Source organism: Danio rerio, chromosome 4, assembly GCF_049306965.1.
Source record: "Danio rerio strain Tuebingen ecotype United States chromosome 4, GRCz12tu, whole genome shotgun sequence".
In the NCBI taxonomy this organism is placed as follows: domain Eukaryota; kingdom Metazoa; phylum Chordata; class Actinopteri; order Cypriniformes; family Danionidae; genus Danio; species Danio rerio.
The window spans coordinates 22,912,655-22,938,499 of NC_133179.1; the positions used below are offsets into that span (position 1 = coordinate 22,912,655).

Consider the following 25,845-nt stretch of genomic DNA (forward strand, 5'->3'; position numbering starts at 1 on the left):
TGCATGTCTTCCCATAAATAGACTTTATTTCCAAAAAATAGCCCCTACAACAGGGTAGCAGGAGGGAGAGAAATAATCATTTACACAGATTTTACAGATTAAACACTCACCGGGCTGAGCTTCAAATCTCACTGTAAATAGAGACAACATTTGTATCACAAGCTAATCCAGCCCTGTACAGCCCAAACAGATCAGAGGGACAGGGGTGAAGTGAGAAGAGGAAAGTTGGCTCTGGTTCAAAAAATGAGCAGAACGTGAATGATTTGAAGTGTATATTAAACAGAAACAAAACATCTAGAGAATTGTTAAGGAAATTATCCAAGTATGAATTATGTCATTTGAGCCTTGAATGAGGGTGATTGCAAGTAATGTCCAGATGAAACTGTAGTGTGTTTAAAAGAAAGAAACTTCAAAAAAAAAAAAAAAACTGAATAAACAACAACAATTAAAACGAACAAAAATAAATGACAGTATTGCACCAAGCTGGCAAACGAATCTGCCATTGAAGAGAAACAGTCAGCACACTAGGACAATCTTCTTACGTCTTGCCATGCAAACAAGTACAGTATCTTTTTCAGCTTTACTTCACATCTGAGTGCGATGACATTATGCACAGACACCAAAAAAATCATTACAGAAAAGTGGAATGTAGCCTGTTTGTCTACTTGTATGCAGTTTAAAAACCATATCAGACAGAAAAAAGATGCTGACACTGTGTCCGTGTCAACTTCAACTACATTTTGCAAATGACTTAACGATTCCTTCATTAAAGATGTGATTATTAAAGGGTAAATAATGTTTTGGAGGAAGTGCAGGTAGTGCTCTAGTGTTACCAGTCTGGATAAGCCCCAATAAAACTGGGTGGAAATTATTTTTTGTCAGAGCTCTCTGATAAAAAAAAGAAAAAAAAAAAACAGATCAAATGTAACTTTGGTAAATAAGCAAGGAAATATGTTAAATTAATTAACCCTGTTATATGATGTGTTCATTTGTTTTAACAAGTGAGTTTGTATGTAACCGTCTCTCTCTGTCTCAGTAAAGCATGATGAGTCTCTCTCACAGATATCCTCCAAAGCACAGCAGCAGCAGCACATGGACAGTCAGAAGATACAGGGACACCAGCAGAGGGGTGCGCTGGCGAGAACAGAAGGCAACCCTCAACATCCGCAGCAGCCCAGGTCCACCACTACGAGTCTGAGGATTCAAAAAAGAAACATAAAATACATAAATTGCTTCTATAATTTTGTATAACATTTATAAATTGAGGTTTTGTTTACCCGTGTAACAGCGCCCTCTTGTGGCTCAATAAGAACAGCTGTCTCTGACATCATAGATGGTGTCTGCCACTCCCCCTGTGTATGGCTGTAAATTATTAAATAAATGAAATGCTTGTTTTTTTTAAGAGTTCACATTAAACAAGTGAATAAAACCAATTAGTTAATATGCCCCAAAAATGTTAACAAGATAGAAAAAGTTTCAGATGCCAATTTGTAAAGACTTAATTGTCTAAAAGTGCCCAAACAGTTCTTGAATGTGCCAGGAGATGATCTAAATCTGAGATTAGGGTCAGACCGTTTGAGGCGATCCTCTGCGGCGATGAGCTGCTCCTCTATTCTGAGTCTCAGTTCTGACTCCTCATCCAGCCTGGCAGACACACACATATTGAATTATGCAGTATAACTATATATTTATACAGTATAATATATAGTACAGCACTGGTGAGGGGCAAAATAAAAGCTAATTTACTTTATTTAATAAATCCAATTCACACTGGACTGACAGATGGCAACAAACCTGCACAATTAGCAGATTGGTGTCTGCACATAATTTGTCAGACAGATATGTAACGTGCAAATGGCTAAAAGAGGGTTAGACTGATGTCAAAAGACATTGATCTAACAAAACGCCTGTTGCTGTGTGTTTGAGTCTGTTGGTGCAGTGTGAACTGGCTTGATAAGCCATATCTATTTTGATATTTGATTGCTATCTATATAAGAAAACAGTAAATTAAAAAAACACAATTCCTAAGAAAGATCAAACTGTGGCGCTAAATGCTCACAAGCTGGAGTGTTTTCTACATCTGCTATCAATGTGTGTTTTGGCACAGGGGATAAAGAGATTGACAGCATAAAACTAGGGATCAGTATAATTAATGGTAAGACCAAACTTGGCAGCAGTACCTTCTCTGGAGCTCAATGCACTCTGCTTTGTATCCTTCGTTGTGCTCTAGAGGGCCACCGGGGGCAGCATCTAATGCAAGTCTTCCCTAAAGGAAAAAGAAACACTTCCGTCTTATTATAACCTTTAAAAATTGAAATGAAAGGCTTCAAATTTGTATATTTCACAATACAGTAACAGGTTTGTAAGTCTTACACTACACTAGGGTGTATTGCTAAATTATGGTGCCATGAAAACAAATATAAAATCAATAAACCTCACCAGTTCGATTTCCTTTTTAGTTGTTTTTTAGTTAAAATGTTGATGGACTGTCGGCATTCAATGTCCCATACTCAATAACAATAATTCAATGTCCCATACACATCAATAAGAGACTAAAGCTTTATTACCTGTCTTTGTGTGTGCTCCTGCTGTAATTTTGATGCCTGTGCTTCCTCCAGCATGGCAGTAAGCTGGCGAATCTGTTGGTCCCTGGCTGAGAGGGTGGTCAGGGTCTGCTGCTTCAAGATCTCGGCCTGGCCCTGCCAGTCCATCCTCTCAAGCCTACTTATTGAAAAACATTTACAAACAATTCTGAAAAGCAGTCCCTTTTGGGAAAAATATTTCTTAGTCTTCTGATTGGCCAATAAAAACTATAAACCAGACCACAATTTAGAGTTTGCAATACTACCACTAAACTGACAAGAGGACAAAATGTCAGTCTCACCTAAGCATTTCCAGTTCTTGTTTATCACTGTCCATGAGAACATCTCTGCTGCTCAGTTGTCCCATTTCTTCTTGCTCCACTGCTCTTCTTCTTTCTGCTTCCAGAGCCTGAGTAAGTCGATCCAATTCAGACCGTTGCACTTGCATCTGTTCCAGCTGAGATACACGGAAGTACATAATTGATATGATGCAAATAAATTAGATAGAATCAAATCCCCTACATTTTAGATTTATTAACAGCATACCATTCTTTCCCTGTCATTTTGCAATGCTGATAGGGCATTTTTTAGGCTCCACACTTCTCCTTTTGGGTCACTTGGGGAAGAAACGGCATGACCTGTCCGATTTATGTCATCAAACCTGAGGCGCAGTTCCTTAGCTTCATTGACAGCCTGATCTCTTGCATCCTGCAGAGAGGCCATAGCTTGACCAAAAGACTGGTTCTGAACTCGAAGCTGAGAGACTGCTTCTCTCTCCTCCAGAAGCTGTTGCTCCATCATCAATAGGTCTCGTGCCAACTCTGCCACCCTCTCCTCAGCTGTTTCAGCTTCAGTTCGCAAAACACCACCTTCCCATCGCAGCTCTTTTAATTCTTTGCTGTGGACTGCCTGGGTCTCCTTTTCCAATTCCAATATTTCCTCTAAATTTGTAATTCGCTTTCTAGCAGCTTGGAGCTGCTCCCTCAGTTTCTCCACTTCTGCCCCTGGTGCATCTTGCTTATCAACGCTTCCTTCGCTAGCCTGGCTCAAGTATTCCTGCTCCAACAGTGGTGCCCTGCCTTGTGCAATGTCTTTTTCGAAAGCTTGAATGTGGTTCACAAGATCTTCCCTTTCTCTCTCTAGGAAACTGATGCGCTCTACCTGGGCAGCTAGAATCTGTTTGTGCTGGGAGTCCTTCATAGTAAGAACCTGGTTCAGGTCATTTCTGTAGCCATGAAGCTGGGCAGCCAACTTGGCATTCTCCGCATTGAGGTCATCCCGCTGTGACAACAGGGCTCGAAGCTCCTCCTTTAACCTGTTGTTTTCACCTGCAGCCTCCTGAATTAGGCTATCCTTCTCCATCATAACCTGAGAGAAATTGAGAGACACATTTACAAAGATACTTTGGATTAACTTTTGTCAGTGTTTTACTCAAAGCAAAGAATTCGGTACAACGTTACCTGGAGGTGCTTTTCCTCAAGCTGCTTGTATTGGCTAAGCACCCTGTCTCTGTCATCCTGCAGAGAGCCCATAGCCTTGGTAAAGGACTCCAGTTGAGCTCTGCTTTGAAAGGTGACCTCCTCAGCCTTACGAAGTCTCTCTTCTAATCCACGCAACTCCTCTCTCCTCTTCTCCAGCTCATTCTCTGCCATCTCTGCCCTTCCATCTGCATCTTTCCTAGCCTCCTCTACAGCCTAAATTTATTAAAGTAGTTAATTACTAGTAATAAGATGAATGAAAACAAATAAAATATAAATGAAAGAATGTGCATGCATTTAAGTCAGAAACATATTCAGTATATAAAGTACCTGTGTCACAGCTTGCTCCTTCTCACCAAGGAGCTCCACCTCCCGCTTCTCTTTTTCACCCAATGCTACCTGAAGTGTTTCAGTAAGGTTCTTTAAAGATCCTAGGTCCGTCTCCAGTTGCTCCACCATCAAGCACAATCTCCTTTCCTCTGTCTCCCTCTCTTTAATCACTGCACGAGCCTCAACAGCATCACTTTGAAGCTGGTCCACTGCTTCATCTAGAGCTTTTGTGCGGTGGCGTAGACCTTCTGCCTCAGTCTCTAGGCTAGCAAGCTGGGAAAGAGCTTGGGAAAGGTTAGCCTCTACCAGAGTGAGCTTCTGCTGCAAATCCTCTCTTTCTTTTTCAAGAACAGCAAGGCTTTCATTGTGCTTCTTTTCTACTGAAGACAGCTCTAGTTGTAGGTTTTCTTCAGCCTTTTGCGTTCTAAAAACATACAACATTTGACAGAATTTAGATTATTTTAAACTGACTTTAACAGTTAACAAATATTAACGAACCGATATGTATAAAAATACATCAGAGAAGTATAAAAAGAAAACAAACCTTTCCAATAAATTCTGCAGTTCCACTTTTTGGGTCATCTCCCTCTGGAGTTGTTCAGAAAGTTCTTTAGCACGAGCCTCTGCTTCTCGAACATCAGCCTCTTTTTCTTGTAATTCACTATGAAAACGATTTTCCCACTGCTTGGCTTCATCCAGAACTCTGTCACGATCATCCTGAAGGGATGACATGGAACGAGAAAAGGCTGCCAACCGAGCCAGCGCTTCATCTAGACGAGCTTGCATGTCCTGGGCATGCCTGTCTGCGGCCTCTGCAATATTCCTTGCCTCCAGAGTTGCCTCTTCTTCCCTTTCACGGTCACGGTAAGATTTCTCTAATCTTAATTCAATCTGTTTAAGCTCAGCTCCAAGGCGATACCTGACTTCATCTAGAGTACGCTCAGCGTCTGCCTTTAACTCTGCCTCTTTACGTTGTATAAATTGTTCAGCAGAAAGCTTGTCTGCTTGGGCCTGCCTTGCCTCTTCCAATGCCATGTCCAGCTTCCCTTTATATGTTGAAAGTTCAGATGCAATAAAAGCTTTGTCTTGCAAAATATTTGCAATTTCCAAGCGTGCTGCCTCAAGTTCTGCCCTCACTTCATCTCTTACCAGTAACAATGACTTAACTTCTTTAGCCAGTTCGCTTATTCTTTCTTGGTACCCAATGCAGTCTTTCTGTAGCTGACGGACTTCAAGTTGCTTTTCCCTCAGCAATTCCTCAAGCTGACGCGTTCTGTTTTGACTACCTTCTTTAAACCTCTGTGCTGATTTCAATTTCTGTTCCAGCTCCCTCTGTTTGCCTGTCTCAGCCTCAGCCTCTGCTCTTTCTCGGTGTGCCTGCCTCATGTCCTCTTCCATCCTGGCTGCACGGTCCCTCTCACTTAACACCTCAGCCTCCAACTCAGCACGCTCTCGCTCCAATTTCTCCAACTCCCTCTGCATGTCTGTGAGACGATCACGACTATCAGATGCCTCTTGCTGATAACCAGCAATGCTGCCATTGAGTTGAGCCAGTTGGTTCATCAGCCTCTCCTCCAGGTCATCCCTTTCAGCCTCAAGGTTCATGCGAAGTTCCTGTAGTTGATTCTCTTTCTTAGAGATCTCTTCTTTATGGATGTCTTCTCTTTCTAAAGACTCCTGAAGCTGCTGCTTGATGGAAGTAAGCTCTGCATCAAGAATTTGCTCGTTTCTGAATTCCATGTGATGTTCAAGGGCAATTTCAAGTTCCTTTATCTTATTCTCTGCCGTTTCAAGTGAGGTCTCCAGTTCTTTGAGTCTCTCTTCTGTTTGAGTTGCAATCTCAATCTTTGTTTGCACTTCTGTGACTTCTTGGTCGGGTTCAGTATTAATTGATTCCAATGGCTTGGTAAGATTAGCCTCTGGGAATATGCTCTCACACTGATACTCTTGGATTTCAATTAAATTCGGACTGTTCTGCTGTGTGATTACTTTAACCTCCTTAATAGTTTCCACAGAGCATGTGTCAAAGGTTTCAACACCTTTACTTTGAATTTTCTCCAAACGCAGTCTCAACTCCTCAGCTTCAAGCTCCAAAGACTTTTTATCATCCAAAGCTATATTGTAATTTGCTTTCAATATTTCAAACTCTTGTTTGATTCTCTCAAGCTCTTGTTTTACGTCAGTTTCCGTATGTTTGGTCAGTTTCTTTTCTTCCTGCTCCCGGAGCCTTTCATTCTCCTCTTCCAGATCCATAATCTTCTGATGCTTGACCTTGGCAAACTTCCTCATTTTATCTTTCACAACATCCACCTCCTTCATTGCCTCCTCAGCTAACCTTTCTGCCTCTTGTCTGGCTGCCTCATGAGCTCGTGCCTTGGTAGCCAACTCCTGCCTCTCCTGTCGAGCAGCTTCAAGTACTTTTCTTACTCGTTCTGCCTCATCACTGACATTTTCATATGATTTAAGGAGGGATTCATACTCCTCTTTCATGTTTTGCACCTTTTCCTCCAGCTGCTTGCACACTTGTTCGGATTCCTCCTTGGCAATGTCAGCTTGACGTTTGCATGCATCCTTTTCATTCAAAACTCCCTCCATAGCAAGTTTCAGGCTTTCACATGAGGCACTCAGGCTTTGGTTTTCCAACAAAGTTCGATCCACCTCTTCAATTAACTTCTCCCTCTCTTCTCTTGACTTGTTTAGCTCCATCTCTATTAATTCCAGCTTCTGATGAAGTTCTAATTTGATCTTCTCAGCAGCCGCCTGTTCCTCCTTTAGTGCCTGTTTTTCTTTGAGTGCCTCCTTGCGTGACACAAGAGCAGCCTGCAGTTTGCGTTGCAACTGTTGGAGTTTGACACCATTATCCTTCTCTTCTTCCTCACGCTGTGGCAGTTCCGCTTCTAGTTTCTGCACCTTATCTTGCTCAGCTTTTAGCCCTTGTTGGAGGGAAACAATTTGCTGATCTTTTTCCTGAACAGTTTCTTGCATCTTAAGAAGAAGACAACTTTGTTCACTAAGCTGTTGGCTTAAATCAACAATCTCATCATTCTTGCATTTAAGAAATTGTTTAAATTCTTCTACTTCCGACTGAAGAGCTTTAATTGGAGACTCTGCATCCGAGATGCTTCTTTTAGCTGCTTCCCAAGCTTCATCCACATCTACTTTCAGCTTCTCAGCATGAGCTTCAGCTCTCTGACATTTCTCCCTCAGAGTCTCTATTTCCTGAGTGAGAGCATCAATATGCCTCTCCTTTTCTTTCATGGCTTCAAGTTCTTCACAAAGCTCTTTGAATTTGCTATCTGTTAGTGATTGAGATGACTGGCTCTCATGGAGACGTACTTTTAAATCTGCATGAGCAGCCTGTTCAAATTTTAATTCCTCCTGAAGAGCATTTATAATGTCCTCAGAATTTTTCACCATGGGCTGTTGAGATTGCTCTTGTGGTGTCTCAGTCATGGCAAAATCAACCCAATCCTCCTGACCCCAATCGTTTGTCTCTGGTTTCTCAAGATTCTGTCTTGCAGGTCCAGCATTCACAATTTCCACTTTGTCTGCAGTATTCTTCGATTCTAATAGACCCTCTAGCTCCATAATGCGATTCAATAACCCTGTTCTCTCTCCTTTCTCAGTATTGAGTTGTTCGAGAAGGTCACTGCACTCCTTTTTCATTTGTTTTGTTTCCTCAAGATGGTGGCGTTCTTTCTCTTGAGTATTCATAACAATATTCTCATAAGCATCAGTGGCTTCCTGAAACTTTTTACGCAGTGTTTCTATATCAGCTTCCATGGACGCTATCTGTGAAAGAAGTCTATTTTTTTCCTCAGCCACCTGTGACATTTGTTGTTCATTTATTTCTACATACTGCTCTGTCAGTCGTTGAATTTCTGCATGTGACTCAGTCAATGCTTGATCCTGGTTACTGATTTTTTGTTCCAGACTTATTAAAGTTTCTTCTTTTAAATTTAAGACGTCTCTAGTTTCTTGTAATAAGGCATCAAGTCTCTGTATTTCTAGCTCTTTTTCCTTAATTTCATTTTTTAACTGAATAGTTATTTCCTCATTAGAATCTTTTTCCTTGTCTTCCCTGCTCTCAGCCTCCTTTTCAAAGTCTGCAACTTTTTTCATCAGTTCTTTCCGCTGAATCAGAGCTGCCTGCAGCTTTCTCTTGATGTGTTCTCCATCTTTTTTCATGGCAGCCAATTGAGACGCCAAGTCCTCTTTTTCCTTTAGTAAAGCGACAAACTGCTCACTTTCAGATGTTTGACCATCTATGACTTTCTGCTGGTCATCCTTTATACTCTCAAGTTCATTAATTTGATCTTTTAGCTTTTTAACTTCACTAGATATTGCAAACTTTTCCTCTCCTGCCTGGAGAAGTTTGGCACTCATGCTATCACTGAGTTCCATCATCTCCTGGTCTTTTTGTAAAAGACACTTTTGTAGGTATTCCAACTCAGCAGTCCTGTCCACAAGGGCAGCTTTGGCTGTGTCCGCCTCATGAGAGATTTGCACTAATCTTCCCTCTATGTCTAGGAGTTTCTGTTCCAATTCAGAGAAACTGAGCTCTCTTTCTTCCAGCTGAGCAGCCAGCATTCTGGCTTGACCTTCCTGCTCAACAAGTCTTTGCTGTGCTTCATCAAGTCTTTGCTGGGTTTCATCAAGTCTTTGCTGTGCTTCATCAAAAGCTGCTTGTAAAACTTGCAGCTTATCATCCTTAAACTGAACCTGTTCCTTCAAATTCTGAAACTGCTCAGCGGCACTTTTATCATTTAACTTTTCTTGCTCAACCAACTCCTTAGTTTCAATCAGCTCTTTCTTGTAGATGTTTGCTCTGGCCTCTGCCTCATTTTTGTAAGCAGTAAGTGACTCCAACGCCTCCTCCAGCTGATAGACTTTCTCCTGTGATTGTAAGGCTGAGTCTTTAAACTGTTGAAGCTCACCCAGAATTTCACTATACCTTTTCTGAATCTCTTCAGCCAAGACCTGAGCAAAAGTCTGACCGGTGCTTGGATCTGTATTTAATAGACTTCCCTCCTGTTGGGCAAGATGTACCTGCACAGTTTCATGAATAACTAAAGATGGTGCTTCAATATCAACTATGCAGCTGTTTGGTGCAATCTGCTCTTCACAGGTCTCTTCCCAAGACTGTGTGGATAAGCGCAAAGAGGCAAAGTCCTGAATGTGGGACTGCCATTCTTGAGTCGCATCTTGGTTGACTGCCTCCAGAAGAGTCCAGCTACTATGTGCCACCTCTGAATCACTACTTGTTACCATTTCATCTGAAGAAGTACCCTTTGATTCTCCAGGAGACCCGGGCTGAGGTGGTATAAGCTCTGGGCTACTGTCATTGCCACCAGAGACAGAGAGAACAGAGGCATCTACTGCCACAAGTGTTGTCTCTTCTTCTTGTGAAACCTCAAGAACATCAGAGTTGTCCAACCCAGTAATGTCTCTGCTTATGCTGACTACACTTTCCTCTGGGCTATTCAGAGACTGGCTGGTGGTGAGTGACAGTTTTTCTCTGAGAGCAAAAAGTTCTTCTTCTCTTTCTGCAAGCTGCTGCTCCAGAAACAGTATCCGATCTGTCTTCAATTGATTATCTGATGAATGTCCATCTCCAGTGTTTTCTGAAATAAGCATTTGCAAGGACAAACTGTGAAAATCAAATAACTTAAAATTAAGCATGCAAAATGTACTATGTTTAATCATGAACTTTCTGTTTATGTTGTGAGTTTGGGAACCTGTCTTTCTGGTTATCCTAGCCAATATCTAAACATAACACTGCAAACAATTTAGTTCAAAAACTTTTCTCCAATAAAAAACAAGAAAATTATGGATAAAAATGGAGTTGCTGCGACTCAAAGCAACATTGCAGGTCAAAGTACATTCAGCTACACAAGGACAAACATTACACCTACCCTGGTGTGTCGTGCCCAAATCCCTCACAGACAGGTCAGTCACATGATCCCCCAATGACTCACCAGAAACCTGGGAAAGACAAGCCTCAGAGTTAAAACAAGCATGCCTGCACTAATGTATGGTTATGAAAGTTTCCAAGTACGCTGAACCCCCACAATAACTGCAGTGATTTAAACAGTACACAAAACAATATCCTTGTTAATACATAATTATATTCTTATGTGTAGGGAGCAATAACTGATACAGATGACGAAAGTCGAGGGGATTATATCTGACCTGATAAGTTGTGAAACGTCTAGTCACGATAATGTCACCTTGTGTCTGTTACACCAGACAAAGCTTGTGCTACATACATTCAAATGAGTTTACCAAAACGGACACATTGCCCTAGACATCTATGTCTTTTTCTCTGTACCATCTTGACTGCATTAACAACAATGCATTTTGTTAGGTACAATTTGCATGCTTGATCACTATGAAAAGTAATATTAGCTCTCTGTACATTAGTCTATCATGGCTGAAAAAGCCCAAACTATGCAGGGGTTCATGAAGGCATGATAATCTTGGATAAAAATATCATGGTTTCATGGTTTTGTGATTACTGCTCTAAAATAAGTTTTTTTTTTTTAAATGTCTTGGTAGGACACAACACATTTTTCCCTCACATTTTTTATGTTAAGATTTTTTATAACAGAAAGTTTTTTGCGGTTTTAAAACCTTGACTTTTCCAAACCGCAGTAAACCTTAAAACCGCCTCATGCCAAGCCCAAATATGCAGCGAGTTAAGAAAACGTATGCAAATACAAAAACACTAACAAATTGAGAAAACATGTTCCTCAATTTTACAACACATACATGCAAATTGTATAAACACATGCAAATACAGAAATGTGCTGCAAAATGGGTAGACCGTAACATAATAGTTTTTTTCTATTTGCATATGTTTTCCTAAATTGCTGCATGTTTCAGCTCTCTTGCCCACAGTAAAAATCTGTACAGGTTGAGGCTATAATTAAAGGTACATAGATTTAATACCAAAAACTTCAAATGGATAGTTCACCTAAAAATGAAAATGAGCTCATCATTTACTAGGGGTGTCAAAATTAATTGTTACTTCAATGCATTTTCAAATTTACCTCGATGCGCACAATTCAGTATTAGTTCAGTAATAGATCATAATCGTATATTACATACTGACGTCATTTATCTCATATGTGCTATGTCGTGGTAGAATCCTATGGCAAAGGAATTGAGCGCGAGTAAGTAAAATGCTTCAACTACTTAAAAACAGACAGCTGTGCACAATTCACTGCTTGTGAGTTTGCTGGACAGTCTTACACTGACACTGAAGGTACAGCAGAACCCAGAACCTCTATTTCACTGTTGGGGAGAAAATGAAAGGTGTAAAACTCCATCTCTGTCTCACTTTGGACCTTTGAACTACTGACATGTTTGTACCAACTTTTCCTCTCCTTTCAGCTGTTACAGCTATACTTGTGGATCCGTACATGAGAATGTCTGAAGAGCAAATTTTCTCCACCACGTCACGGCATTATGCGCATAGACTTTAACTTCAGCTGTTCTTCAGTGTCATCGGTGAACATCACTGGCAGTTTTAGAACCAATCGCTGTCCTTTCTATTGAGTGCGTGAACACAATGACCAATCATAGACGTTTAAGAACTCGCTCAGAAAAGCAAGCGGGTAGGGATGGCCAATATATCGGCGGCCATATCGTTATCGGCCGATAAATACTAACTCTAATGTCATCGTTATTTGTCCAATGTCAAAATTAGGCTGATATCTTTAAGCCGATAGGTTATGTAATTGTACTGGACTGCCTGCCTCGCACATGCGTGGGTCGAACTTGTTCAGACTTTTTGCATTGGGGCTTTCCTCACAATGTTTATTCCTTCAAAGTCCATCTTTTCTTTGTGTGGTATTGCTGTGCAATAATATCTCAGTAAGTAACCATGTTCCTGATTATCGTAAATGTGTTTGATAAAGTGTCATTGTGCATTTTGGTTTAAATCGCTTCAGGAAAAATATTACATGTGTAAACATAATAGCAGGGATGCACACCTGCCAAACACCTTGCTGAGTTGTTTGTAATCTAATATAATATTTTTGCTCTGATCAATGCGTTGTTAGACATGTGTTGTTGATGTAAAATTGTATTCCGTTTCATCTGCATATTTATAATGATTATAAAAAGCACACATGATTTCTATTACCATGCACACACACAGTAACTAGTGAGCCGCCAGAGCCTTCACAGCAACCAGGGAGACGTGCGCCAGTCACTGAAGTATAGGGGTTTCTCAACCCTCTGCCACATTCTGTGTTTATATTCTGCACTTTGTTTTTCATAAAGTCACGTGTGCTCAATGCTCAGGTGTATCAAAAACTGACTTGAGGACAAATCTGTGTCCGCTTTGCACATGCGCGCATCAAGCAGAGCCTGCAGTTAAAGTTTTAAACGCACAGCGGTTTATCATAAACAATTTCTTTTAATAAAATATTTTTTCTCGCAATTGACAGCAAGAACAAACAAAAAAACATTGTCTGATTTACAAGCATCACATACATGTGTTCAAAAGAATCTAAAATGCCTAATGGGCCAAATTTATGCTGCATTTTCTAAAGTAAATGATAGAACATGTATTTAGCTTTTTGCTTGTACGGTGGCTCGGAACTGTTAAAAAAAACTTTAAAAATGGTTTTCTGACATTACATATTTGTACATATGGACATTACTGGAACACGTTTTATTAAAGAACATTTGAGCTGCTTTCAGTTCTTTCATTTTCATTTTACTTAAAATATATTTATTTTACTTTGTTATTTAAAGTTCCATTTTGTTATTTAACCAATTATTTCAATACAACAGTAAAGTTGCATGTTAATTTGCTATGCGAAGAAAAGAAAGTAATTTTTTTGGCATGCTGATTTATGTGAAATCATGAGCATAGGTCTATATAATCACCTTGCAATTTTGAAATTATAGTTTTTTTTTGGTTTAAGTAGGCTATTCAGTTCATGAGATTAGTTCAAACTTTTATGAAGTTTTTAAAATAAAATCAGTTGTTCACAGTATAAAAAAAATAACATTTTGAACTATTTATATTTATCAGCTATAGTTTATCGGTTATCTGTCGCCAAATCTTAAAAAATACTGGTTATCGATATCGTCCCAAATATCCATATCGGTGCATTGCTATAAGCGGGAAAATATTTATATTGGTTTGTTCGTTATAAATGCTCATATTAAAAAGTTATAAAACTATAAAAGTTTTCTTCTATGATTGTATTTGAGTTGTTTAAAACGTTCCAAAAGAGCGTTTTCTTTGAGCAGGTCAAATTAAAGGTACAGTTCATATATCTAAATTATTTTATTAAAGGACGAAATTGTACTACAAGTAATAAAAAAACAGATTTACATTTTAATACAATTTTTTTTCTTGTTTTTTGAAGAAAAATATATAATTGTGTATGGAAAGCAACGTCAATGCACTGTGATATCGAGCTGAACTGAAACGATGGTATGATAATTGTAACCGTACCGTCGGACCAGTGTAGGTTCACAACCCTAGTCATTACTCTCCCTTATGTGAGTTTAAACATTTATGAGTGTCTTTCATCTAGACAAAATAAGATATTTTAAACAATGAAGCTTGAAGGCACCAGCCAATTTGAGTGCTATTAACCAGATTTCTTCAAAATATCTTCTTTTCTTTTTCAAAAGAAGAAAAAAATGAAATGGGTTTATACTCGTGGAAGAATTGTTATTCGTGGACGAACTATCCCCTTGTTCATCTGTACAACATCTAACACACAAATTTAAACAAAAGCAAAAGTTAAGTTTAACTTAAAACCTAAATAATTGCATTGAAAGAACGTCTCAAAAACAAAAAAGCAGAACAAATGTTTATCAGTGTTGTCTTTAGTATTTCAGAAAGCAATGTTTTAAACTCTGCATTATATTTTTTGCTATCCACCTACCTGAACAGTCAGAAGTTGTTGGTCCAGTTCTTGTATCCTAGCAACTGCTTCCTCTCTCTCAGCTGTGCTTTTATCCAGTTGACCTGCAGCATCAGGTGCATTAAGACATAATTACTTTTTGATCACTCTACAAAATATATGCTCTATTTGTTGTGGCTTTGTTGATAAACCGCTTCCAAGGACAGTTTACTTAGACAACAAAATCTCTTTGAACTCTTTTCTGCTGGGCTGTTTACCTTGCAGAGACTGAAGAGTGATTGTGATCTGGGACAGGCGTGCTTGACTCTCTTGCTGTTCATCTGTAAGTTTGCTCAGCCGAGTTTGTAGAGCAGGTAACACCTCTAAGAGCTGTGCAGGGTCAGTAGGAACTGATATTTCTACCTCTGCATCCCCAGAAGCTGTCAACGATTGGATACCTTTCCAAAGTTTTTCCAGTGCATTCTTGGCTTGCAGTCCTGCTTTTTGCTCTTCTTTACTGGCATCTAATATCTCTCTCAAGGACTCAAGCTCATTTTGCACCTGTGCAAAGCGATCTTTTTCACTCTTAGATTCTTCTTCTCTTGATCTTTCCACCTCATCAAGGTTTTCCTGAAGATGATGAAGCTTTTCCATGTGACTTGTTGCTTCCATCTCAAGCTGCTTTGTCATTTCCTCTTTCTGTTTCTCTGCAACTTCCAGACAGGCTTGCAGGTTGGTGAGCTCTCTCTCAAAGCTTGTTTGTCTCTCATGTAATCTCTCCGCCCATTCTTTCTCTTCAGCTTTAAGTTTCTCCATCAAATCATCAAATTCTGTGGTCTTTTTCTGTACCTCTGCTTTAAGAGCGCTGATGGTCTGCTCTTTTTCACTTTCTGATGTGTCTAATCTAGCCTCTAGAGATGATTTTAGGTTGGATAGCTCTACCTCAAAACTGGTTTCCTTTTCTTTAAATTTCTCAAGCAATTGGTCTCTCTCTCTTTCTTTATATTCAAGTTTTGCTCTCATTTCATCAAACTCGACTGTTTTTGTTTGCTTTTCACATTCTTCACATTTAAGTTTTTCTCTCATTTCATCCAGTTCTGTGATTTTTATTTGTAATTCTGCATTGAGAGCACTGATGTTCTGCTCGTTTTCACTTACTGATGTTTCTAATCTATCTTCTAGAGACGCTTTTACATTAGCTAGCTCTACATTAAAGCTAGTTTCTCTCTCTTTAAACTTCTCAAGCAATTGGTCTCTCTCTCTTTCATCAAATTCAAGTTTTTCTCTCATTTCATCCAACTCGACTGCTTTTGTTTGCTTTTCACATTCTTCAAATTTAAGCTTTGCTCTCATTTCATCCAGTTCTGTGATCTTTATTTGTAATTCTGCATTGAGAGCACTGATGATCTGCTCTTTTTCACTATCTGATGTTTCTAACCTGGCTTCTAGAGATGCTTTTATGTTAGCCTGTTCAGCCTCAAAGCTAATCTCTCTCTCTTTAAACTTCTCAAGCATATCATTTTTCTCTCGTTCTTCAGATTCAAGCTTCATTCTCATTTCATCTAGCTCTGCCATTTTTGTTTGTAATTCAACTCTTAATTCACCGATAGTCTGTTTATTTTCACTTTCCGTTTCTAATCTAGCTTCTAGAGATGCTTTCATGTTGGCAAGTTCTGCTTCAAAGTTAGTCTCTTTTTCTTTTAACTTCTCCAGTATTTCTTCCTTCTCTCTTTGCTCAGATTGTAGATGTGCACTCATTTCATCCAACTCTGCTGTCTTTTTTAGTAACTCAGCATTGAGACTGGTGATGTTGATGTTGAGAACATTGATGGTCTGCTCTCTTTCACTTTCTGATGTCTCCATTCTGGCTTCTAGACATACTATCATGTTGGCCAGCTCTGCCTCAAAGCCAGTCTCTCGTTCTTTTAATCTCTCCAGCATTTCTTTTTTCTCCTTTTCTTCAGATTCAAATTTTGCTCTCATTTCATCCATCTCTTTGGTCTTTTTCAGCAATTCAGCATTGAGAGAACTGATGGTGTGGTCTCGTTCACTCTCTGAAATCTCTAGTTTGATTCGAAGAGCCTGCAGTTCTTCCTCAGCTCTCTTCTCCTCTTCCCTCAGTCTTTGGGCTTCTGCCAACTCCAGCTCCATCTGCCTGAACTGAGTAGTCAGAATCTGTACAAATGAAACATTCATCATGTTCATTATCTTGCTAAAAGGTCTATAACTCAACGCAACACTAGACTTTTTATAACATATTATGAAAGGAAATATAATAATTCTGAATGAAATGGCTCTTTCATCTCAGATTTCAGTCTAACCAGCTGTGGCCGCAGCATGCAACAAGAAATTCAGATTCTATTTTTAATCACGCTGCTCACTGTCCCCACCCACAGTGAAATCTGACTAGTTAAAAAATCAACACATAAGGAATGTTCCCATCCAAAGATGTGAATTTAACTTATGTGCAAAACTAGAATATTGCATAAAACATTTGCGAACAAAGTTTCCATCCAATGAATCAAGAAAGTCTATTCCTTATAAACTGGCACCAAATACCAAAAAGAAAAATAGAATTTGCTATGATAGGAAAAGCTAATGTGGGAATCTTTTCTTAAATAATAAATTACTTGCACCTCAGAAAACGAAGAAAAAACAAAGAATGTCCAGTGGCTTTCAGTGGCTCTTTGTGAGCACAAATGGTTCTAAGATGCAATAAAACCAAGCCTAATTGATGGCAGAATTGTCACTTTAGAATGACCAAAACAACATTTTCCAATGTTTTTACAATGTGATTGGGCTATTGGTTTCCATTTTGGTTTAGCAATTTTTTTCTTTTTATGTGCATTTTAAAAATTTGTCTTTGCATTTTTATTAAAGCCTCCAAGAAATCAAAACTAACAATATGATTTTGTTAGCTCACATTGATAGTTTTGTGGTTAATAATTTATCTGTGCATGTCATCAAGAAAAAAAATTGTTTGCCCTTCTAATCTTTAATTGAAATCTCAAAGTCCATTTCCTGTTTGTTTTCAGTTATTACGTTTTCAGATTATGTGATTTTGAGGTAATGGGTATGGCTAACGCTGTTCCAACTCTCAGTTTAGACAACAAACAGAAATGATGAGCAGGAGTCTGCTATGGTAGGTTGTAATAACTCTTCTGAAACCCCTTTCCCCATCTTTCTGAATGAAATGCCTCCTTTACGTCCATTCAGCCAGCAGTAAAAAAAAAAAATAATAAATAAAAAAAAAAAATCAAGCCTCACCCATTCTCATTTAATATCCCATTTCTCTAGGAACTGCGTCACAATACTAAAAGAATAACGATCGCAGCTTGTGATTCGTGGGGACTTTAAGTATTTTTCAATGCGATATTCCAAATGCAGTGTTGGAGGTAATGCATTACAAGTAATGCGAGTTACGTATTAATATTACTATTCTGAGTAACAAGTAACGCATTACTTTTCAAAATTAAGCAATAATATTTGAGTTACCTTTAAAAAAAAAATTAACTCAAGTTACTTTTCAGATTATTAATTCACTTTTGAAAAATAAATTGCTGTATTAAAACAATCATAGTCACTTTGAATCCCACACGCTATGAGAGGATGCAGGAGCAAACAGTAATAAAGACGACAGAGCCTTACATTAATGCGATGTAAAATTCTCATTATTTTGAACACATGAAAGAAAAGGAAAAGAGGATTATCTGAATGGACAGTGATTTTACTTTTAACTAAGACAAAAAATACAAAAGTAGTAAATGCATTGCTTTAAACATTCAATAATATATATAAATACGACATGTAGAGCTCTGGGGTCAGGAAGTTCTCAGAAGATAACATTATTCTACATTAACATTTTAATGTGTTTTTTAAAGGTAAATTATGGTTATAAAATGCATTGTTAATTGCAGAGTTCCTTTATTTAAAAAAGAAGAAGAAAACACCTGAATGTTCTAAAAGAGATCAAGCCTCAGTCGGGTCAGAAAAATGAACAGTAACTCAAATGTAATGTAATGCATTTCCTACCATAAAAAGTAACTAACACAACTAGTTACTTTTTTGGAGAGTAACTCAATATTGTATTGCATAAACCAACACTAGTTAAAAGCACACATCTACTGCTTTCAATAATGACAGAAAAAAAAACGAAAAAAAAAAAAAAAAAAAACTGCTACGCTGACCTGTTTCTGCTGGTCTGCACTGTTGACTTCCTGCTGCAACATTTCTAAGACTTCTGAACGAGAACGCAAGGACTCCTCCAACTCCTCTATTCGCCGCTGGGAAGCACGAAGAGCCTGTAAAACAACAGGACGGATTAAACTAAGACAGAACTGGAAGTATAGACAAACATTACAAATAAGTTGCAGTGTTATTTTTTAAAGATTAAGTAATAAGAATTCCTGGACAACAACATGAACAGAACAAAAGAGTTGGATGCAGCTCTCTGAAAGTGGAAATCGATGCACTCTTAAATTAGACAGCTAGCTCAGACCAAAATTGCCATGGTAACATGATGAGCTTAGCTATGAATTTATGCTTTATAACAACACACAATTAAGTCTACAACACGTCTGTGTAATCCAAAACAAAAACCCAACAAATAGCATTGACGTTTTTCCCTATCTTTTTATTTTTGAGATGCATAATCACTCAATGGTATTAAGTACTTAATGATCAAAGAAACCACTTAACCTTTTGACAAACACTATAGGACAGGTTTAACGCTTTATCATACAGTTCCACAAACAAAGTCCTTTACAAGAGACTAAAAGAGACCATTCATCTTTTTCTCTTTCAACAAATCATGAGTGAAAATGCTTAAGCTCTAGTTCAACAACCTCCAGAGTTCTCAGTAAATATTCATTCCATTCATTTAAATCTTAAGCATACTTACAATGTAACCAAAACATGGGGCTTGTCTGTATGAAAGATGTAACAAGGGCTGGGCGATATGGCGTTTTTAAAAAGTCCCCGACTTTTTACAAATATAGGTTCATGAATTAAATCGTGCTTGGAGTTAAGGGTTAATAACCTATATGACAACTATAATCAATTATATGACATAAAAATGCTTAAGAAAAAAAGTTGTCGTTTAAAGATCAAATTTAACACTAAATCTATATATAATTACATACTTGCAAGATGTTTATAATAATATAAATTAAACCCTTTTAAACAAATACAGTGAATGTTAACTGATAATAATTGTTTAAAAGGGGACCTTTTTCAAAATGATTTATTTTATTTATTTTTTTAATGAACATACATTCAAAGGTTTATTCGTTTTTATTTGTCTCATATCAGCTTAAATAAATAATTTTGGGAAGCACATTAGGCTAGTGGCTTGCATTATTTGTGCCGGAACATTGCATCTCATGGATAAGTCTAGTGGACTGAGCGAGTTTTGCCAGTGTTAATATTATTGTAATCTCAAGTAATTTATCTGAAATAATTAACATTGGATTCCAACAGCAGATCGGTAATCTTTTATATACACATTTTCTCCATTAATTGTCTTATCTATTACTTCTTATCATAAGAAAGGTTTGGCATGCAGTTTCAAATGCATATCTGACTGTGAATGCATGACTGAGAGCCCTGAATTATGCCGTTTCTTTTGGCAGGCAAGTTTGTGTCTGTGTTTATTTTTTCATTTAAAAGCACATTTCCTCACTGCTCCCTGCCATGTTGTTTGTATGTTTCTATGGCAAATATGAGGGCAACTACAGGAACCGAGAGGGGAGTGTCACATGTTAGGGTGAAAACCGATTTTCATTCAAACATTTCAATTTGAACTTCATATTCGAGTTAATTGATAAAATCGATTTATTGCTCAGCCCTAATTTGTACCATTGAAAATATTATAAATTTAATAAAAAATTCTTTTTCTATAATCATAAAAATGACACAAACGTTGGTATCATAATTGAATTCTTAATTGAATGCTTAAGCTTGATGAGTGCATTTACACAATTTTCACTTGTTTTCATCACAGGCTACAAAGGTCAAATAAGAGTTTTGTTCAAATCGAGCCAAATAACAAGAAAAATGTAAATAATATTTCTTTAGTAATGCTAATTTTAGTCATTACACAGAGCATACCGTAATGTTCTATTAAGCTTATCTAATAGCTCTCGATACAAAAACTGGTCCCACTTTATATTAAGTGTCCTTAGCTACTATGTACTTACATCAAAAAATAAATACAATGTACTTACTGTGTTTATAATGTATTTGAGAACACTTGTGCTGCATTTGAGTTGGGATAAAGTGTTGGGTTATAGACAGGTTTGGTGGCATGGGTAGGTTTAAGGGTGGGTTAAGGTGTAAGGGGTGGTCAACAGTGTATTTACACATGTAATTACAAAAGTTAATTACAGATGTAATTACATACATGTATTTAATCAAGCATAAGTATACAATAAATACATGTATTTACACAATAAGTACATTGTAACAAACTATTAATTCCTGTGTAAGTACATATTAGTTAAGGCCACTTAATATAAAGTGGGACCCAAAAAAATATTTTGTGCCTGCAATCCTCTAATAAGCATGAGCCCATTAACTAAAGTGGAGCTTGTTTAAGAAAAGTGTCAAAACACAAGAAATACCTGCTGCAAGTCAGCATCATTTGTGGCTTGTGAAAGACTAAGGAGTTCCTGCTCATGTTTGAGGATTTGTTCTTGAAATCGAACATCTTTTTCCTTCACCACAGCTTGCAAGATTCGCACCTGTATGACATTTGGGGGAAAAAAGACAGAAGTAAAATATAGTCCTTCAGAAAGAAGGAAATAAAACGGTACCTGCAAAAAAACTGACTTCTTACGCCTCATTCACACTCCCGAGTGACTCGCAGCGGCAAAGCAACAAGCGACCATACATTTTAACGGAAAGTGAGCGATTTCCGCTCACCTCTGTCTACATGAGTGACAGCGACTGTTGGCGACCAGGTAAGTGTGTCAACAAACGCAACAAAATTGAGAATCCTTCAACTATGCAAATGAAGAGCTTCTTTCTTGAGCGACAGCCAATAGGAACACTAGTAGAGCTTACATGATCTTCTCTCAGCTCGCTCAGAGGCCAGTTGTATTCTCTGTGCTGTAGACCTGCACAGACCTGCTTTTGCAGCAGATTGCCACCCATTGCAACAAACAGCTACAAAGTCGCTGCTAGTGTGAATGAGGCATTAGATCTTAAATGAAAAAGCTGCTTGAATAAAACATTTGATGGGTGAAAGTGAAACGCACCTGTTCTGCATGACCCTCCTCTCTCACACGCTGCTCAGCTTCCCAGAGCTGCTGCTGGAGCATCTTATTGGCCAACTCTGCCTGACTAAGCTTTTCCTTCAGCTGCTGGAGCTCCTCCTCCACACCTGGAGCCATTTGGAAAGAGCTCTCTGAATTCTGAAAAACATTTCATCATTATATTGCTGTGTGGAAAACTTTAATGAATATGGCAAACACCAGTTCTCATCTGTCAAAGCACAAGCATACTAAAACAAACTGTCACAGTAAGTAATAAACATTTTCTGCATGCAACATGAATATAAACTAATATGAATGAGTTGATTTCTCTTTACCTGACTGCTGTTTAACACGTCTTGTCCTTTCAGCTCAGTGATCTGTTTGTTTAAGGAGGCCATCTTGGCCTTCGCCTGCATTTTAAGCTTTGTAAACTTGATTTCTGCCTGCTCTTTCTCCTCCTGTATAAGGGCAAAAGCAGTTTCAAATACAAAGCCAAGATTTAGACTTAATCATATTTACAGTCTATAATATTTCATAGTTCCACTTGTCATTGTGCAAACCCACACCTTGAGCTGTTTTTCAGTGCTGGCGAGCTGGCTGTCTTTCTCTCGAATCAGCTCCTTTAGCTGAACCACCAGCTGCTCAGTCTGGGCAAGCCTCTCCAGTACCTCTTCTGAGGGTCCCGGGTCCTCTTGGGATAATTCGGCGGCAGCAGCAGCAGGCTGTGGCACCATACCATCCTGGTCCCAAAACAACATTTAGAACATACAGAGGGCTCTCTAGATAGAATCACTCCATCCTAACCATATATTAGAAAAGTAAAATATTAAAAAAGGCATGAAAATGTGTGTAAACGCATGTTAAAGGTATTTTACAGAATAATCCATTTAAGAGTTGCACGCAGCTTTCTAAATGTGAAAATGTAAGCTGTGCAAAACTAGCTCAGCTCAAAACTGCCATGACAACATGATGAATTTTTGCTTTAGAAGAACGACACTCATCTGCAGATGGTGCAAAAAGCTGCTGCTCATCTTGTAACTGGTAACCATGACGTAAATATCAGCATATTTACCCTGTTCTAGCTTCACTTCACTGAATGCCTCTACATTTTATGATCCAATTGAACATTCTTTTATTTGTTTTTAAATCAATCACTGGTCTTTATCCACTGCATACTTTTTTATTTTTTTATTTTTTTTTTTTTAAGGCCAGCTGATCAGTTGCTCCAAATGATCAGCTGAAGCAACTGATCAGCTGCCCTTAAAAAAAAAAAAGTTTTAACTCAAAAGGGAGTGTCTACGTGTAGCAGCTGCTAAATTGTGGAATGCTTTGGCTCAGTTTATTAGACAGGCCTGTTCATCTTACAACACATCATTTATCTTGACACCTGTTGACATTTTCCATATTTATTTGAATGTTTCATGGTGTCTTAACCATTTTTAAATTTATTCTATGTCCTCACGTACAGCACTTATTTTTTGTGTGTGTTTTTAAATTGCTTTATTAATAAAGGCTGTTTGATTTATTGATTGAACAAACAAATATAAATAAAATAACTCCAAATAGATTTTACTTTTTTTGGAAAGACAATGTGCATTTTTGTAAATGTCCATGATTAATAATTGTCAAAACCTGAACTTTTGTTGAAATTACAGACTTTCTGTCTTATGTAAGCAAAATTTTCCAGATAGTTTGTTTAAACAATGTTAAAATATTACTGTAAAGTTGCTTTAATTTTTGTGACTGCATTATATTTATTTCAAAATTGAATCTCCTACTGAAGAACAGAGCCAACATGCCAGCCTACATTTCGGTAAGGTTTATGTGACAATACATCTGTGTGTACTTTAATCATGACTTTAAAAACAAACTGTTAAATAAACACTGCTCCTTATTGTTCATTTATACCTCTTTGGTTATTAGCAGTGATTGCTACACTTATTAATGTGCAGATTTTTTTGCAATTAATTTTGCATAACAAAATAGTGTGACCTCTTGTATTAAAAGAATTTGAAAACAGTATTAGAGCAATAAAGTTGCAAAGACTGCATTGTTACATTTTGTGAGTATTCTATGATTAACTGATTTTTAAAGATGCCACAGAGAGCGACATCATCATAAAACATTTAAGCATTTATAGAAATTTGACGACAGATGATGAAAGATGATGTAAAATAATTAATAAATGTAGAAGTATAGAAGTTAGAGTAAATAGTATAATAGCATGTCGTATGAATAAATATCTATAATTATTTTTAAAAATGTAAACGTCCATTGTGTTTTCTGTGAAATTTCTTGGTATTTACACAAAATCGGGCAATGTTTTAGTGGAATTTAAATAAATAAATTAATTAAAAACATCAAGCTTTGGTCTACTCACCTGGAAGTCTCCATCAGAGCGTTCTTCACCTGAGAGCTCGTGTAGAACCGAGGACACCCCTTGGGTCAGCCGGCTAAACATGGCTGACCTGCAAGAAAATAAAGAAATGAAATTAAAGGTTTAAGCATTTTAATACTGTTAACTGAATGCATTACTGAGACTGCATGTAAATTATGCACAATATTGTCATTTTACTGCGATAAATTTTGCGATATGAATATAATTTTACCAGATGATTTGATTATCTTTATTTGAGAAGATTTTATTAACTTAAATTGACTAAGATGATCAACACTTTTTCTGTGCAGTGCATCTGCAAAAAGTATAATAAATTACAATCATTAATAAATAAATAAACAGTGCTTTATGATTTTCTGGGGGGTCTGACAGTATTCAATTGAACAATCAAACGTAAAATAACATGATCTTCATTGCATAAATAAAAACAATGTAAAATGTAACAATATTATTATCTTTTAATCTTTAATAATCTAATCGTGCGATGTGACAAATATAGCGATATCGATTGCTTAAACGATATATTGTTCAGTCCCAATGTAAATACATGAAAAAAAGATTAAAGCACTTTTATGGTCTTTACTGAATGCATTACTGAAACATTCTTTATAACAATATTAACCCACAGCCTCTTTAAACTGTACTGTGGTAATAATAACCCGAAGATTATTGATGCATGTGCAAACACACATGAACAGACTCTACTGCGATAACAATGTTTTGTACCGGTTTAGTTGAGACAACCGGAATTAGCTCAAGTAACGATTTTACAACAATTTTGCCTCTGTTGAAAACACCTTTAAGATGATACCACTATAAAAGTAAATGCTAGCTTTTTATTGTGCAGATCATTCTATGGTTAGAAGACATGGGTATTACATGTTTCTTTGAGTGTATATGTTTTACTGAAAACTGAACAGACAATTTCAGTTTGATAGAACTTCTATGTTAAGTGGCTTTGACACAATCTGCATTGTAAGCGATATAAATCAACATGAATTAAACTAAACTTGCATTCTATGAATCATCAAAAACAGTTTCCACTAAATATATTTCAAATATACTACTGAAGAATATAATCATAATGAGGAGTTAAATAACAGCACATTTTCGTTTTGGGTGAACTGTCCCTTTAAATCAACAGTTATAGCCTTTTATAATACCTTTATAACAATAATTTGAGTTGTAAGGAAAAAAAACTATGAATGCATATTTTTATTTATTCAACATTCACATTAAATGTCCAAAACACCTTTAAAATCTTCAGCAATCCCTACTAAATTGAATGCATATAGTTCATGAAGTGAAAAATCTTAACGTTACATCTAACGTTAAGTATGCCTACGTATTTCTTAAAACGTGCTGCATTCGTAATCGATTTGACATGGGATACAGACAGTAAACACATCATGAGCAACTCTAAGTTAAATACATAATTAGCATACTTGCTGATCTTGATCCGAATACTTAATGGTTGCGTAATTTGGGTCCCTGTACTGAAGCAGACTTAACAAGAATTTTTTTTCTGAGCTTCCTTGTAATGCATAATCTCAACTGGCAGAGCCATTAATCGGAGAAAAACGAACAAAACCGAACCACGCCGAAAAGTCTATCTGACGACTGCGGCTGCGTCGCTTTCATTTTGTCTACACAACAGCAAAGATTATTGAGCGACTCTTCTTCCTTCTGTATTCAAATCGACTTATATCACTACAAATGATGGAGAAACATTAAGGTATGACTTTTATTACTTATAAAGGCTGCAAAACGGCGTATTTAAAGCCCTATGAATGGCAGTGTTGAGCGCGAGCTGTAAGTGGGCTCGTGCTGACGACTCGTAAACAACTGTAGCCATATTTACAAATGTACTTGCGGTTGTGCATGTCAGCGGCTGAATGCATTTAGAGACAGCTTGTTAAAGTTAAAACG

At 37.5% G+C, this 25,845-nt stretch overlaps 1 protein-coding gene and 1 long non-coding RNA gene across 3 annotated transcripts in view; one reads left to right on the forward strand and one right to left on the reverse strand.

The window, feature by feature from the left end:
* The window catches only part of golgb1 (golgin B1), a 25,955-nt gene continuing 110 nt past the window's right edge, over window positions 1-25,845 (reverse strand). The window contains exons 2-20 of one of the 2 annotated variants that reach the window (XM_068220776.1): window positions 23,899-23,986; window positions 22,085-22,258; window positions 21,854-21,976; window positions 21,522-21,677; window positions 20,886-21,005; window positions 18,453-18,566; window positions 14,544-16,440; window positions 14,308-14,390; window positions 10,306-10,375; window positions 4,935-10,014; window positions 4,391-4,814; window positions 4,043-4,276; window positions 3,129-3,950; window positions 2,885-3,039; window positions 2,568-2,721; window positions 2,181-2,266; window positions 1,573-1,644; window positions 1,278-1,362; window positions 1-1,194 (exon numbers count right to left, since the gene is read on the reverse strand). In XM_068220776.1, the coding sequence (XP_068076877.1) occupies window positions 1,057-1,194; window positions 1,278-1,362; window positions 1,573-1,644; window positions 2,181-2,266; window positions 2,568-2,721; window positions 2,885-3,039; window positions 3,129-3,950; window positions 4,043-4,276; window positions 4,391-4,814; window positions 4,935-10,014; window positions 10,306-10,375; window positions 14,308-14,390; window positions 14,544-16,440; window positions 18,453-18,566; window positions 20,886-21,005; window positions 21,522-21,677; window positions 21,854-21,976; window positions 22,085-22,258; window positions 23,899-23,979 (10,068 nt within the window). In that variant the 5' untranslated portion in view covers window positions 23,980-23,986 and the 3' untranslated portion in view covers window positions 1-1,056. Of the gene's footprint in view, window positions 1,195-1,277; window positions 1,363-1,572; window positions 1,645-2,180; window positions 2,267-2,567; window positions 2,725-2,884; window positions 3,040-3,128; window positions 3,951-4,042; window positions 4,277-4,390; window positions 4,815-4,934; window positions 10,015-10,305; window positions 10,376-14,307; window positions 14,391-14,543; window positions 16,441-18,452; window positions 18,567-20,885; window positions 21,006-21,521; window positions 21,678-21,853; window positions 21,977-22,084; window positions 22,259-23,898; window positions 23,987-25,845 lie in introns of both variants that reach the window. The other variant, XM_005164908.5, reaches the window with a different exon arrangement.
* The window catches only part of LOC101884046 (uncharacterized), a 4,324-nt gene continuing 3,992 nt past the window's right edge, over window positions 25,514-25,845 (forward strand). The window contains exon 1 of the long non-coding RNA XR_223497.6: window positions 25,514-25,651. This is a non-coding gene — a long non-coding RNA (uncharacterized lncRNA). The remainder of the gene's footprint in view (window positions 25,652-25,845) is intronic.